Genomic DNA, 12,991 nt, shown 5'->3' with positions numbered 1-12,991 from the left:
GCATGGAAGGTCGAACCGTGGCCTTGCCCGCTGGGCTGTGTGTACACAGGTGGGCTTCACAAACCACCAGCTGCTGTGAATCTCTGCACTGCTGTGCAAGGCATCCCATTTAAAACCAGGACTTGTGCAATGACAGCGTGCCCAGCCCTCGAGGGCAGGACTCAAAAGCAAGCCCTCCGTCTCATTTAGGAATGGCATGGATCGGTTTTGAAATGAATAAAATCTCCCATTTGCAGCTTTCGGGGCACTGAATGAGGGCACCCCCCTGGGCTCAGTGTGAGCTGCAGAGAAATGCCAGCACTGCATCGCCCCAGGAGCTGCCTGCAGTGCTCCGAGTCCAAACTATGGCTGGAAGCACAGTGGCTGGCATGGCCTGCACAGGCACCACACGGCTAGTCAGCAGCACTGCCTTGCAACGTGTGCTGCACGACAGAGAGATTCACAGATTTTAAGGCCAGAAGAAATCACTGTGATGAACAGAGCCTGCCCTCGTGCACAGCACAGGCCACAGGGCGTCCATGAATCATATCTTGCTTCAAGTCCACACTGTGGTCGAAATAAAGGGTATTTTTAAATGAAAACCCAATCTTGGTGTAAAGATTTCCAGTGCAGTAAGGTGTTCAGACAAGGTTCAGCTAGGATGAACAGTTTAGAAACATTCACATTCAGCTGAAATTACCGAATTAGGGTATTACTTTGGAGTTTTGTAATCTTATTAATGAATGTTTCTTTGCCACTTCTTCACACAAGGACATTTGCACAGAGTTGCCTGGTGAATGCCCACAGCGGTGTGGCCAGGTTTGAAGAGCCCAGCCCCTCTCACTCGGCTCTCTCCCTCTCCTCACCTGCTGCTGCGCTTGGCCCTCGCTCTTGCATAGTAAGCTTCGTAAGATTTCGGTTTCAGCTCCAGTGCTTTAGTGGCAAATTCCTCCGCCATTCCAAAATCCTGTCATTACAATAGGTGTGGAGATAAGTAATTGAATAATAGAAATAAAAATACATACAATCTGGGAAGAAAACAAACTTAATGTGGACTTTTTTTTGCACAATAACTTGGAAAACTTGATGGTACTGGAATGTTTCACACTGTTTCCAAATCATTTACAAACAGCGTGCTATGATGGCATGCCCAAAGACTCAAAGCTCTCTCTGTAACACCAGATGCTGTCAGCACCCACCGGAGGCCAGTGTGCCACCGGCTCTGTTCTCATTGTGTCCCCAACAAGTGCATGCAATCCCTGTCCAACAGCCTCCAGTCTTGAGGAAACATCTGGTCTTGCAGAGTCTGGAATGTAATCTCATGAAGGATTTTTTTCCACAGTCAAAAGCAATAGGAAACCTTTCCCACGCCCTCTGCTTCCCACTCTGCAACACTGACATACTTCAGAGGGGCTGAATAAAACTCTACATGAGACTATCGATACCTTGGTAGCTACGAACAGGACTTGCCTGGCAAAGGTCTCCTACCTCTGCCACCCATTTCACAGTTCCCTTGCCTCTCGCCTACACTTGGGAGATTTGTTTGGAGTGGGGAGGAAGAGGGTGACAGCATGGGATGGAGATTGCTTTGGGAGACTCCTTCGGGTGCTGTTGAGTGGCAGTGCCATGAGGTCAGGCCAGCAGCTATGGTTCAAACCATGCCAGCTGTCTTCCCTTGCCCTCATCCCAAATGCTACTCGTACTGCTGAGCTCAGCTCTCACCTGCAAAGGAGATCTCCCAGTGGAAGGGTTTTCATTTCCCATCCAAATACTCACAGCTTTGGACTGCTTGACTTGGGCTCTCTACCAGAACCGCTCAGGGTTAAAGAACCTAAAAATATTCCTTATTCATTCACAAACTTAGCAAGCAAACTCCACCAGGCTAGAAGCGAAGTTTATGAGCGCACCATGGCCACTAGGCCTGCACCGAGCAGCCGTGCAGGAACAAGTAAGGTCATCCATAACCCAGCAAAACCCCGGGTGAGGTTTAATCTCCCCTAAGGTGCCCATGATGGAGTTTGCTGTCTGGACACCCTGCCTGGAACAGCTCTCGGAGTGATTCATCCGAGCAAACTGCGGTGTCTGCTGTAGGAAGAGACGAATTGCAGCGAGGACTGCACTGCCTGCAGCTCCCTGGGTGCTACGGGGGTGGCAGCTACCTGGCACTGCCTCCGCTTGGACTCCCACCGGGAGATGGAGGAGGGCCAGGCAACGCCTCCAAAGCTCAAAAGGCCACAGAACAGCACCGTGCCTCGTCCTGGGGTGATTTTGTCAAATTCTCAGGCGTGTGCCATAACCTGCCACGTTGCAGTTTAATAGAAATTTGTTTTAAGTATGCAAAAGTCTTCAGTAAGAAGTTTTTTGCTTCTGAATCTAAAGGGGAAAATTTGTAAGTCGTGTGTACGCAAATACTTTTGTTTGTATCTTCAGAGGCAGATACTGAAGAGAGACTGTCTGATAAACTAAACTAATTGTAGTCAAGTGGTAGCTACCATTACGGTCTACCTTATAGGTGCAAAAACTGCAGAAGCAACTACAGCCCCCTGAGATTCCCTATCACAACACCTGGGATTCCCCTGCTAACAGTGAGCTGGGAATCTTGTCCTTAAAGTGCAGACTTAGCAGGGAGTTGGCTTGTTTAAGGAAAAGATTCACACTTTTTCTGAAAACTGTGCTGTTTGTTCACCAGTGTTAAGATTTTATTTCCACTGCTTTTCATCTGTCTCCTTCATAGCTTAAAAAAAAAAAAATGAACGTGTCACAAAATCCCACCCTCCCTTCCAGTGTAATCATTGCCGGCTCATAGCCTTGGCGGACGATTTCACTTTTTTGAGCCTACGGAGACTTTAAAAGTTGTAGAGGTGAAAGTCTCTGAACGCAGAGCAAGGGGGAGGTGGCACTTGTCTGCTGGAAGAACAGACATGTTGCAGAAGTTTGTTGCTAGATGCTGCTAGTTTGGAGCAGGGAGAGTGACAGTGATATGGCAGTTCTGGGAGGAGAGGGAGGATGTGGGGGTGTTTCTGGATGAGTCACTGCCCTGGGGAAGTGCTAGCCCCCTAAGCATATGCTCCTTCATTTTAAATTAATTAGTATTCAAAGGAGCACATCTCCTGGCTCCTCCCTCACCACTGCCCTAGAAATCTGGAAAATGCCTCCACCCCCAATTCACATCATCATCAAAAGAGAGTAATAAAAAATTCAAAAAGCTATAAACATAGCAATGAATTTTTAATCACCAGAAATGCATATTAAATCATTACTTCTTTTGAATTATAAAATGGCAGTGCGCTGTGAAGGACAACCAGGTTACCCAGAGGGGAGATCCCAAAGGTCAAAGCACAATTACAGGATGGACAGGTCTTTATGCACAGGCAGGAAGCTGGCAGCTTGCTCATAAGGCCGTGGAGAGCAGGGAGACTTACATTCATTTTCCTTCGACATCGGGAGAGGTTGAGAAGGAGCGACACCTTCAGCTCACGGAAAGTTTTCAGGTCTTCTCCAAATCCTTCCCTGGGGAACTTCTTGAGAGCGTACTGGTAGCGCTGGGCAGCCTCTTTCACTTTACCTTTCTAATAGAAGGAGAACGGGTCAAAACACATTCTTTGGTTGAGTTTACTTTACCGCAGAGAACTCGCCAGCCCCAAGAATGCTTTGTGTGGTTAAGGTAACATGACATCACTATTTAGTTCTTTTCTAGGAAGGAAAGCCAGACCATTTGACCAAGGGAACATTTGATCAGGGAATGCAGCTGCTTTGTGCAAACTGAGCTCTCCCACGTCACACAGAGTTGTCAAGCTACAGTGGGAAACAGCAGAAATTGTTAAATGGACTCGATACAACTCCACCTGGTGTCTGGGTAGATGGTCTTTTGATCTGGGTGATCCATCCCCCATTCCTGGAGAAGACCCCACATCCCTCCCATGGGAAGGTGCAGCCTTCACACCCTGCTAACAGCTCAGGGGCTGATCCTGTGCAAGCCCCAGCAGCACACAGTGTGCACTTGCAGCGTGACTCCACGGGCCGTGCTGAGGAGCTGGTCTCTGGCAATGAGCATTTCACATCATTTAAGGCTAATGATGCCTTAAGAAGTAGCTTAAGAAGCACTAGGGAGGGTGAGAAATACAAAGCTTTGGGCTTTGGGTGGAGATCCTGGGGCTCTGAGAAGCCTCTGCAATAGCAAGGATCAGCACCGCGGCACCGATGTGGCTCTGAAGTTGGACAAATGGATTGGGATTCATCTCCCTGTACTTTAGATGTCTAGAAATTAGGTGTCTACCTCTAGGGCTGTCAACTGGGTTCCTTTTATAGTTATTGGGACGCAACAGTCACCTTCAAAGGGTGACTCAGCCTTGCTATTTTGGGCACCTATTTTTGGGATGGGATGATCTGCGCCCTGGAGGGGGGCAGCCATGGCAGCTAGGGTGAAAGAAAGAGGGCAAAATGGGATCTAGTACGCGTGCAATTCACGACGACCCAGACATAAATTTTGCAGCTTACGAACAGTAAGCTTTAAAACCTTTCAGACTCAGGTTTCTCAGTTGTATCACGTATCTCTGGCAGATAACTCCAGTTACAATGCCAGCTTTGCATATTTTCTGCTTCACCCTTGGAGCCTAACAGTGAATCATTGTTGTACTTGCACATTTTTGTGTGTGTGTGCAAATCTCCAGGTTTTAAAGATTGGCTTAAAATAAACACGGAGTGAAAAAGACTCTAACTGTAGTGGTGGAACATCTCCCATGGGCTAAAGGACATGACAAAGCCATCTGTGTCCTGACAATCTGTTTTCATTACGAAAACTTTCTTTCACTAGTTTTCCTGGGCTATACCGTCTCGTTGCCTCACTTCACAGCAGAGAGCCAGCTAGGTAATGACAACACTGCCAGATCTGACGCAATGCCATCGAGGATCTCTGCAAAACACTTGGGTCCTGGTGTTTCCAAGGAGGAAATGAAGTGTTGGCTGAAAGCCAGCACACAGACAGACTTGGCTGTGCCTCAGCCTTGTTACAGATTTTGGCAATCAACCCCACCCCCTTCCCCAACCCCACTAACCAAAACCAAACAGTTTGCGACAAGTGGGATCCCTCTAGCAGTACTGTTTACTTGCCATGGCTTAAGGCAGCAGCGTTACTCACTGAGCTACCAAAGGAAGACCAAAACCTTGTAGAAATGTTTGTTGTAAGCGTCATTTTTTCATTTTCTCTTAAAAAGCTCTTCTCACCTTATAAAACATGTCTCCTTCTTCCATCAGCTTGCTCAACAGGATGATCATGATGTCTGGTTTGGAGGTTGCCATCGCCCATGTTGCTGGACCTGTAGTGTACAGGATGCATGATGGGTAAAAAACTCATACAATGCAAGGGTGGTAGGAAGCTGGGTGGAAAAAATATCCTGGGGTGGGAATTTCTGCTGGAGAGAACAACTTGGCATGGTCAAAGAGCAGAGTGCTCCAAAGGATTGAGCTGACAGTTCCTCTCGCACTTAAGTGAACGTCATCCACATTGCAACGTTTTTCCTTGGTAGTCATTAAGGCTAAGGCTAATCACCACCACCACCGTATCAGGGAAATGCTGGGAGCCATTTCCACGAGAGGGCAGTGCTGTTTGCAGAACCAGCTGGGAGGGGGGAAGGCAGCGTGGTCGGGAACTAAGCCGGGTTTGAAAGGAAAATCAAAGCGGTTACGTAAAGAGCACTTGTAAATTAAAATATCTATGGTGTCCTAGGAAATCTGCAGTTTGACTGTCGGTAGGCATTTTGCTTTTAATTGGATTTTGATTTCCAACTTTGCAAGGTGTGAAATACGAGAGCAGAAAATCCAAATAGTTGGAGGATGTAACGAAGGCAAGGCCGTGGCTCAGCAGGGCTTGTGCCGAAGGATCCGTGCTGGGCTGGGGACAACCTTGGCTCTGGGCAGGTGAGTGCTGCGGGACAGCAGCGTCTGGCTTTGGCCAGAGCAGGGTCCACCCGTGCAGAGCCAGTTGTTAGCTCAAGGCCTGATACTTGGGAGGCAGGGGCGGCAAAAATTTGGGGACAACTCATTAGTGTGGGGGAAGAATAAGTCAACAACACTGCGTAAGTAGATTCAGTACGTTTTGGGGGCAGGGGGTTAGTTTTTGAGTTCAAGTTATTCTCTGCAACAGTCATTAAAAAAATTATTTGAAGGTGAGGTAAATTAAAAGATTAGAGGTGTTGGGGACGCATGCAGGCTAAATCAAACAGGAGAAAGCAAGGCTGACAAAGCTATCAGATCGAGGCTGATGCTGACAGCAATGAGATATACCTCGTGGGCGACTCGGTAACGTCTGACAACCTTCAAAGAAAGGAGAAAACAAAAAGTTGTAGGAGAGAGGGGAAAAAATGGATGAAGGTGAAAAAAAGAAAGGAAAAAAGCAGCTGTGAGAGGCAGGCAGCAAAGAAGCCAATGCACCAGCAAAATCCCCTTTCACAGGAAAACGTAACGTGAGCAGCTGTGTGGCGCAGTGCAGGTAACACTAAAATCTGAAAGCATACACAGAGCAAGTGAATGCAGCAGCTCACAGCAATGCATGAACATAGTACATTGGTTGACTCAGACTAGTAAAGATAGAAAAAGCTTTACCGGAGGAAAGACCTTGCCAAAGAAACAGTTGTTTATTAACTTTCTCTAAGTAATACGACAGCAAAAACAATCCCAACTTAATCAAGAGGTCACGGCAGTCATGACTCGCCGGCTGCTTTCGGTGTACGAAGCAGCAGCTGGGGCTGGGGCTACCTCTGCGTTAGGTTTCTGCTCACTAGGAAGCCCCTGCTCCGAGTCCTGCCTGAGTACAGAGCCGACAGCGCGTCCGCCCCTGGTCCCTACCTATCTTCGCTCCTTTCTTCAGGAGGGTGACGACCACCGAGGTGTTGCGGCACCCCACCGCCCTGTCGAGGGGCCGCATCCCGCTGTAGTCGACGTGCTCGATCATGGCCCCATGGTCCACCAGAAACTGAACCTGCAACAGCAAAGGCGACAGTCAGTTCTGCTCCGGGAGGGACCTCAGTGTGCTGCTGGTGTGAAGTCTGAGCAGCCAAAGCTTGCTCTGCTCCACTGCTTGTGCCAAAACCACCTCTGCGGGGCTGAGCTTTCATCCCTCTCACGCACTGCCCCTGTGGAAGCACGTGCAGAGGGGAAGCACGATGCTTGTTGCTGCATCGAGCTGCGCTGTACCGTTCTGTAGCATTTTTTGTTCTGCATGCACCACAGGCCACTTACCACCTCCGCGTCGCCGTAAAAAGCAGCCAGGTCCAGCGGGGTGCGTCCGTTTTTATCGGCGTGGTCAGTGGCAGCCCCGTTCTCCACCAGGGAACGCACCACGGACAGGTGGCCCTTCAGGCAAGCCCAGCTGAGCGCCGTCAAGCCCTCCTTGTCCATCAGAGAGATGGAGGCACCTGGAAGAACAAGCGTCAGTTCACCTGGGAGCTCTGTCATTGAGCAGTAGGATTCAACGAACCATCCACATGGCAATGACAGCTCAGAGTGCTATGTGTACGATTATTAATTACTTTATTAACATTTCTCCCACCGTGTATCCCACCCTCCATCACTACTTCAAATGTGCTGATAGGAACTGTGGCAAGCGAGTTTATTCACGCCAAGCTGCAAACTTTTTCACATGTGGCTCCGTAGGCTGTCCTGGCAAACATCTTCTGAGCAGCAGGGTAGATTTGACATCCCTCATCTGAGACATCAATCTTCCTTTTTAACTGTTTTTCATCTAAACCCATTCCAGCCTGTGTGAGTCAGGGATGAGGATCATTCTGCTGTTTCAGCAGGCCGCAGTGTACCAGGGGAACTAAGTCAACTCAGCTTATTTCTTCTAAAAAGGCACATATTTCCCCCTCCTCACTCCCTCCCCTTTACCCGAATCGACACAATTTCCAGCAGTATTTCTCCCTGAACTTTACCCAACATAAATACAACGTTGTGGGATAAACTACTGCCAACTGCAAGCCAAGGAAAGGGGGACTTGACATTTTCTTGGATGAAGAAATCGCGCTGCCATACCAACGGGTCAGTGTTGCTTCATACGGCATATGGGTGCGCATACGAGATCTGCACAGCAGCATTAAGTGAACACTCCTCTTCGTGGCACGAAGACAAGTCCTGTTGCCATGGCACAGGCAGGGCTCTCGCTCTGGAGCGTGCAGAAGAGATGTGTATCAGCTCTGCTCCTCCGAGGAATTGTGGCTACCTGCGGGATGCTCCTGCCAGCAGGCTGGGCTGAATTGCTGCTGCAGTATTCTCCTCCTGCAGGTAAACTCGAAACCACCCAGCGTGTGTTCTTCACTGGCTCCAGAAAGCTTAGCAAGTGGGGGAGTAATGTGAATTTCCTGAACCTTCCCATTCATCCCAGCTGACACATCCCCTGGTTAGCACACATTACCAAGGCGATAGCGAGCTGCGATGTCTTCCAGCTTGCACAACTTCTTGTTTGCGGAGGAGCAGAACACAGGAATATTTGCTGGAGATAATGTTCAGAAAGCTGCATCTAGAGCTTTCAGCACAGCCACGGCATCCTGCCTGCTGCTTGCCTCCAAACGGCAGTGCAGAGGCCAGCGAGGCGGGTGGCAAGCAAGTGGCTGGGGTGATCTGGCGTGCCGAGGTGGGACGCTGGCTGCAGGACAGCTCAAATCTATGACAAACTCCTCTAATGGTGCCCCACGTGGCACCCAGGAACCCTTCTGAAGCTCTCTGAAAGCTCTTGAGACGACCCTCAGCTAAATGAGGCCACCTGCTGCTCAGTAAAAGAGGACAAACCTCATTTCGTCCCTTCTTATTTGTTCCTTTCTTGCAGTCAAAGTCTTCCCGTGGCTTTTTCCCGACTCTTCTGGAGCAGGTGAGAAAGGTCCCGCAGAAAGACGGAAGCCTGGAAAGCCTCCTCATTGCTCAGCCTTCCCACTCTTTTCCCAGTCCAGTGGAAGGGCCACCATACCTCAGGCTGACACATGAAGACTTCAGGGTCTCAGGGCAGCAATGCAAGCCGAAGGTCTCCATGAGAGGACACTGCAAACTGCTTCAAAAATGCCAAACCACTGCTTCTGTGCGTGCGGGGCACGATGATCACAGAAGAGCCAAGGTCCCTTTGCAGCTGTGGCTCCCAGAACCTCTCTGTGACTGCACCACCAGGCATCCCGTGCTCCTCGGGGCGTCTCCGGCCTCCTTAGGACCAAGGCAGTTGGACGTGAAACAAGTGATGGCTTGGAGGGCAAGTGGCTTAAGGTGAGCTCGTGGGACCGATCCCTGCTGCAGCGGGAAAGATTTTGTCTGGGGAAAACAGCTTCCAGGATGGGTTTTTGCAGGGAAATGAGATTGAGAATCAAGGTTTCTCCCAAGTGAACACTTATCAAGACCTATTTGCTTTGTCTGACATGGATTTGTACAAATACCCGCTTTGGCAGATTTGCAGCCAGGGAAGTTTTAATTCAGGGTTCACATGTCCGTTCCTTCTGGGCACTAAGTGAGAGCAACAGGTACCTCCAGAAATTTGGATTTCAAATTGATTGATGACTGCAACTCTGTTAATAAAAAGTGTTTACAAACGCTGACTGTGTTAATCAAGTACAGTCAAATGAGATTTGCTTTGCAACACACTAATTAATGCTTATGGCTGATGATTCACACACTTTGATTTTAATGAAACATTGAGCAGGATTGTCAAAGCCATTTTAATTAAAATCCACCATATATCACTGTACTCTGCCCAGGCTTGAGCTAACTTTTCAGGACCATGTGTTAGAGCATATTCAGCGGAGTTTATTGAGCTATTTAGAAGGATGGTCCTTTTCAAATGAAAAGATTTTCACAGATTTGACTTCTTGGGCCCTTGGTGTCCAAACAGCCAGGGAAGCATTACGCACATTTGTTGGCCACCCAAAGCCAGGATCAGATTATCTGCTATCTTCGTCTTCCACTGAGCCAGTCTTCATCAACGTGCACAGTTCTCAACTTTGCCAAAACTCACTTATTTTAATCATTTTACACATATTCAGGCAAAGTGCAAAGAGGGCCATGGTACAGCTCAAACATCCAGAGACAGCATAATTTGATTTTTTTTTTTTTCTTAAAGCAAAACAGAGGAGAATTAATTGAATTAATTCATAGAAAACTCAATGCCTCAAACTGATCTTTGTCACATCCCTTTGCAGGTTACAGCCCTGAACAGCAAGGACCCTGCAGGCCTGTGGCTCAGGATGGACAGGCAGAGGGAAACTTGTACTTGGAAGCCTGACAATTCTACAGTGGAAAAAAAGAATGTTTTTACAACTACTATGTAAAATGTTCAAGTGTCTCGCGTTTTGGCTATGAGATCAGACACAGTCACTTACGATATGAAGAAAATATCCCTTTCCCAAACAGGGATCTTACCTGAAATAAAAATATCAAATAATGATACAAGAATTAAATGTTATGTCTAGCCAAAAATAATGGAAAATTACCCAAACAAACCAACCAAACATTGGCTATCAGTCAAAAAAAAAAAAAAAAGGATCTAAGGAGCTACAGAATAAGTAATAATCATGTTTGCACAGGTTGCAGACTGTGTTGTTCTGACTCACCTCAAACATTTACATCAGAAATGAGTAAAATTGGAAGACATTCTTGTTGACTGAGTAACTCGTAGCGAAGAGGAGTTATAAGACACTGAAAGTACCGAGCAAAGTGAATCTGTGAGTGCAAGACTGAAGGGCAGACTATTTTTGAAACAATCCTGTATTGTTTTCACCCACTATACCAAATCCTTGCCCGTGTCAGGGCCTTACCTTCCTGCTGATGTAGGTGTCAAAACTGTGGGTAACAATACTAGTGCTAAAAATGGGAGTGTTAAAATGTGCCCCAAACCCTGGACCCGGGGTTGATTCTCACTTGTCTGGTCCATGTGTTTGTGGTTCAGTTGCAGCACTTGTTGATTTTTGTCCTGTTGATTGTTCTAGAACATATTCTTCACTCAATGCTCAAAGCACCTGTCCTACGCTGCCGTGTTAATTACTAACCCAAATGTGGTGTTTTGAGGCTGTGAGCATCCAAGAGAAAACAAAGCGGATAGCCAAGATGAATACTCTGCCTACTCCAACCTTGCTCTCCATAAAGCCAGATAAGGTGTTGAGAACCTCTTCCAGTGCCCCATCTAGCAACGGGGTCATGATCCCCCCTGACACTACGAACTCCAGCTGTGCACGACACAGCGGCAGGGCTCGCCGTGGCCAGTCTCCACCACGCTTCCAAGCACTGACCTTGTGCAAGCAGGAACTCCACCGTGCCCAGGTGTCCCTCGGATGCAGCCATCATCAGCGGCGTCCGCCCCTGCTTGTCTGCCATGTTCACATCAGCACCGTGGGTGAGTAAGAGATCTACGATCTGCAACACACAAAGTGGGGACACACCTAGAGAGGCTGCCGGAGAGAAATGAGGGCTGAGAAGGAGCAGGGGGATCCCCGCATCTTGAAATCGCACCCCCAAGTTGCGTGTCACCCTCTGGGATTACTGCTGCAGCGTTAGGGCATGGAAGAAGCAAGACAGGTAAAGGGAAAAAAAACCCTTTAAGTCAAGTGCATCCCGTTCATGTGCCAAACGGTGCGATAACACAGCACATAAACAAAAGCTGTCTGCAGAAAGCAAGAGCTTGGGGTGTTTAAAACGGCAAAAGCTCTTCTTTTCATTATTATAATCCCCAGAAGAGCTGTGTTTTCTTCTCTGCTTCATCAGGGGTCGGTTGGAAGCCGTGCGAGGTCAGCTCACCTGCCAGTGGCCCTGTCTGACCGCGCTGAAGAGTGGGACCACCCCGCGCCGGTTGGGCTGTGCCACGGCGGCGCCCTGCTCCAGGAGCAGCCGGCAGACGTCCAGCTTCCCTCGGCCCGCCGCCGCCGTCAGAGCTGCAGGGGAGAGGAGAGGGGTGAGCAGATAGCAACGTGAGGGTGCCCAAAACGCCAGACATCCCCACCTGCCCACCCCAAGAGGAAAAACAAACCAAGAAAATGGGACGGGTCAGAGCAACTTTTTTCGAGAAAACACAGATCTTTGGCTACGTGCCTGCTTGGCAAGACCTTTCACAACCTGCCCTTGACTATTTTCACCAAGATCCTGACTACGTGAGATCCTTGTGAAAGCCAGGGGAGGTTTAGGTTGGGTATTAGGAAGAACTTCTTTACCAAAAGGGTCGTTAGGCACTGGAATGGGCTGCCCAGGGAAGTGGTGGAGTCACCATCCCTGGAGGCCTTTAAAAGATGTTTAGATGTAGAGCTGTAGATGTAGATGGAGTGCGGGACTGAGCTGGAGGCACGGGCAGATTCCTGCCTGCCATGGGAAGTCAGGGGGCTTTGGGGCTTTTCCCTGTCAGAATTAGCACAGAGCAGCATCCCTGAGATGGAGGATTTCTATTTGCAATATCCCACTTTAACCTGTGCACCTTTGAAACAACCAGAAAGCCAGAGCTGCACGTGTGTGCTCACACATTCTCGAGGCGCAACCCCAATTCCAGCCCTTGTTTTGACCAGGACCGATCCCACCTGCAAGGGTCTTTGTGCAAAACCCAAATTACCCCTCAGCTTCAGTATTCCAGGTGCTCTGGGAAAAAGGAACACCTGACACCCCTCCCCCTGTCAAAATAGGCTCTGCTAACTCCCAGTACCGTTGGGTTAGGAACGACACCTTCAGCCTGAAAATAGTTCCAAGGGCAGGACCTGCCTTTGGCTCGTCTTTGGTATTAATTTTAGACTTTTCAGTTCCTCCCTCCTCTCCCCAACTTTCTGTGCACTTCAGCACGGCTCCTCTGGCTCTGCTGCTTCTGGTAGGAGTTGGAGCAGAAGGTGGGAGTCTATTTCTAACTGACGTAGCTTGTTTTTTTCTTTGAAGTACATTTCTGTGGGATGGCTGATTACGAGGTGTTGATGGGTTTCCAACTGCAACACTGTTAATGGTGGGGGATTTAATTAATTCTCTATTCTGTTCCACATTATGGTCGAGTTTTCTTCTCTCGGAGTTGAGACACCAA

The 12,991-nt window shown here is 48.6% G+C and overlaps 1 protein-coding gene across 15 annotated transcripts in view; it reads right to left on the bottom strand.

Annotated features, from left to right (window-relative positions):
* The window catches only part of TANC2 (tetratricopeptide repeat, ankyrin repeat and coiled-coil containing 2), a 280,392-nt gene that overhangs the window by 8,960 nt on the left and 258,441 nt on the right, over positions 1-12,991 (bottom strand). For 13 of the 15 annotated variants that reach the window (XM_084496021.1, XM_084496023.1, XM_084496015.1 and 10 more), the window contains 8 exons: positions 11,740-11,873; positions 11,235-11,358; positions 7,216-7,391; positions 6,823-6,955; positions 6,262-6,291; positions 5,203-5,294; positions 3,402-3,548; positions 846-946 (listed from right to left, as the gene is read on the bottom strand). In XM_084496021.1, the coding sequence (XP_084352147.1) occupies positions 846-946; positions 3,402-3,548; positions 5,203-5,294; positions 6,262-6,291; positions 6,823-6,955; positions 7,216-7,391; positions 11,235-11,358; positions 11,740-11,873 (937 nt within the window). The remainder of the gene's footprint in view (positions 1-845; positions 947-3,401; positions 3,549-5,202; positions 5,295-6,261; positions 6,292-6,822; positions 6,956-7,215; positions 7,392-11,234; positions 11,359-11,739; positions 11,874-12,991) is intronic. The other 2 variants (XM_084496025.1, XM_084496018.1) reach the window with 1 other exon arrangement.

The sequence above is a fragment of the Aythya ferina genome, assembly GCF_964211825.1.
Source record: "Aythya ferina genome assembly, chromosome: 23".
Classification (NCBI taxonomy): domain Eukaryota; kingdom Metazoa; phylum Chordata; class Aves; order Anseriformes; family Anatidae; genus Aythya; species Aythya ferina.
This window is presented reverse-complemented; position numbering and strand designations above follow the sequence as displayed.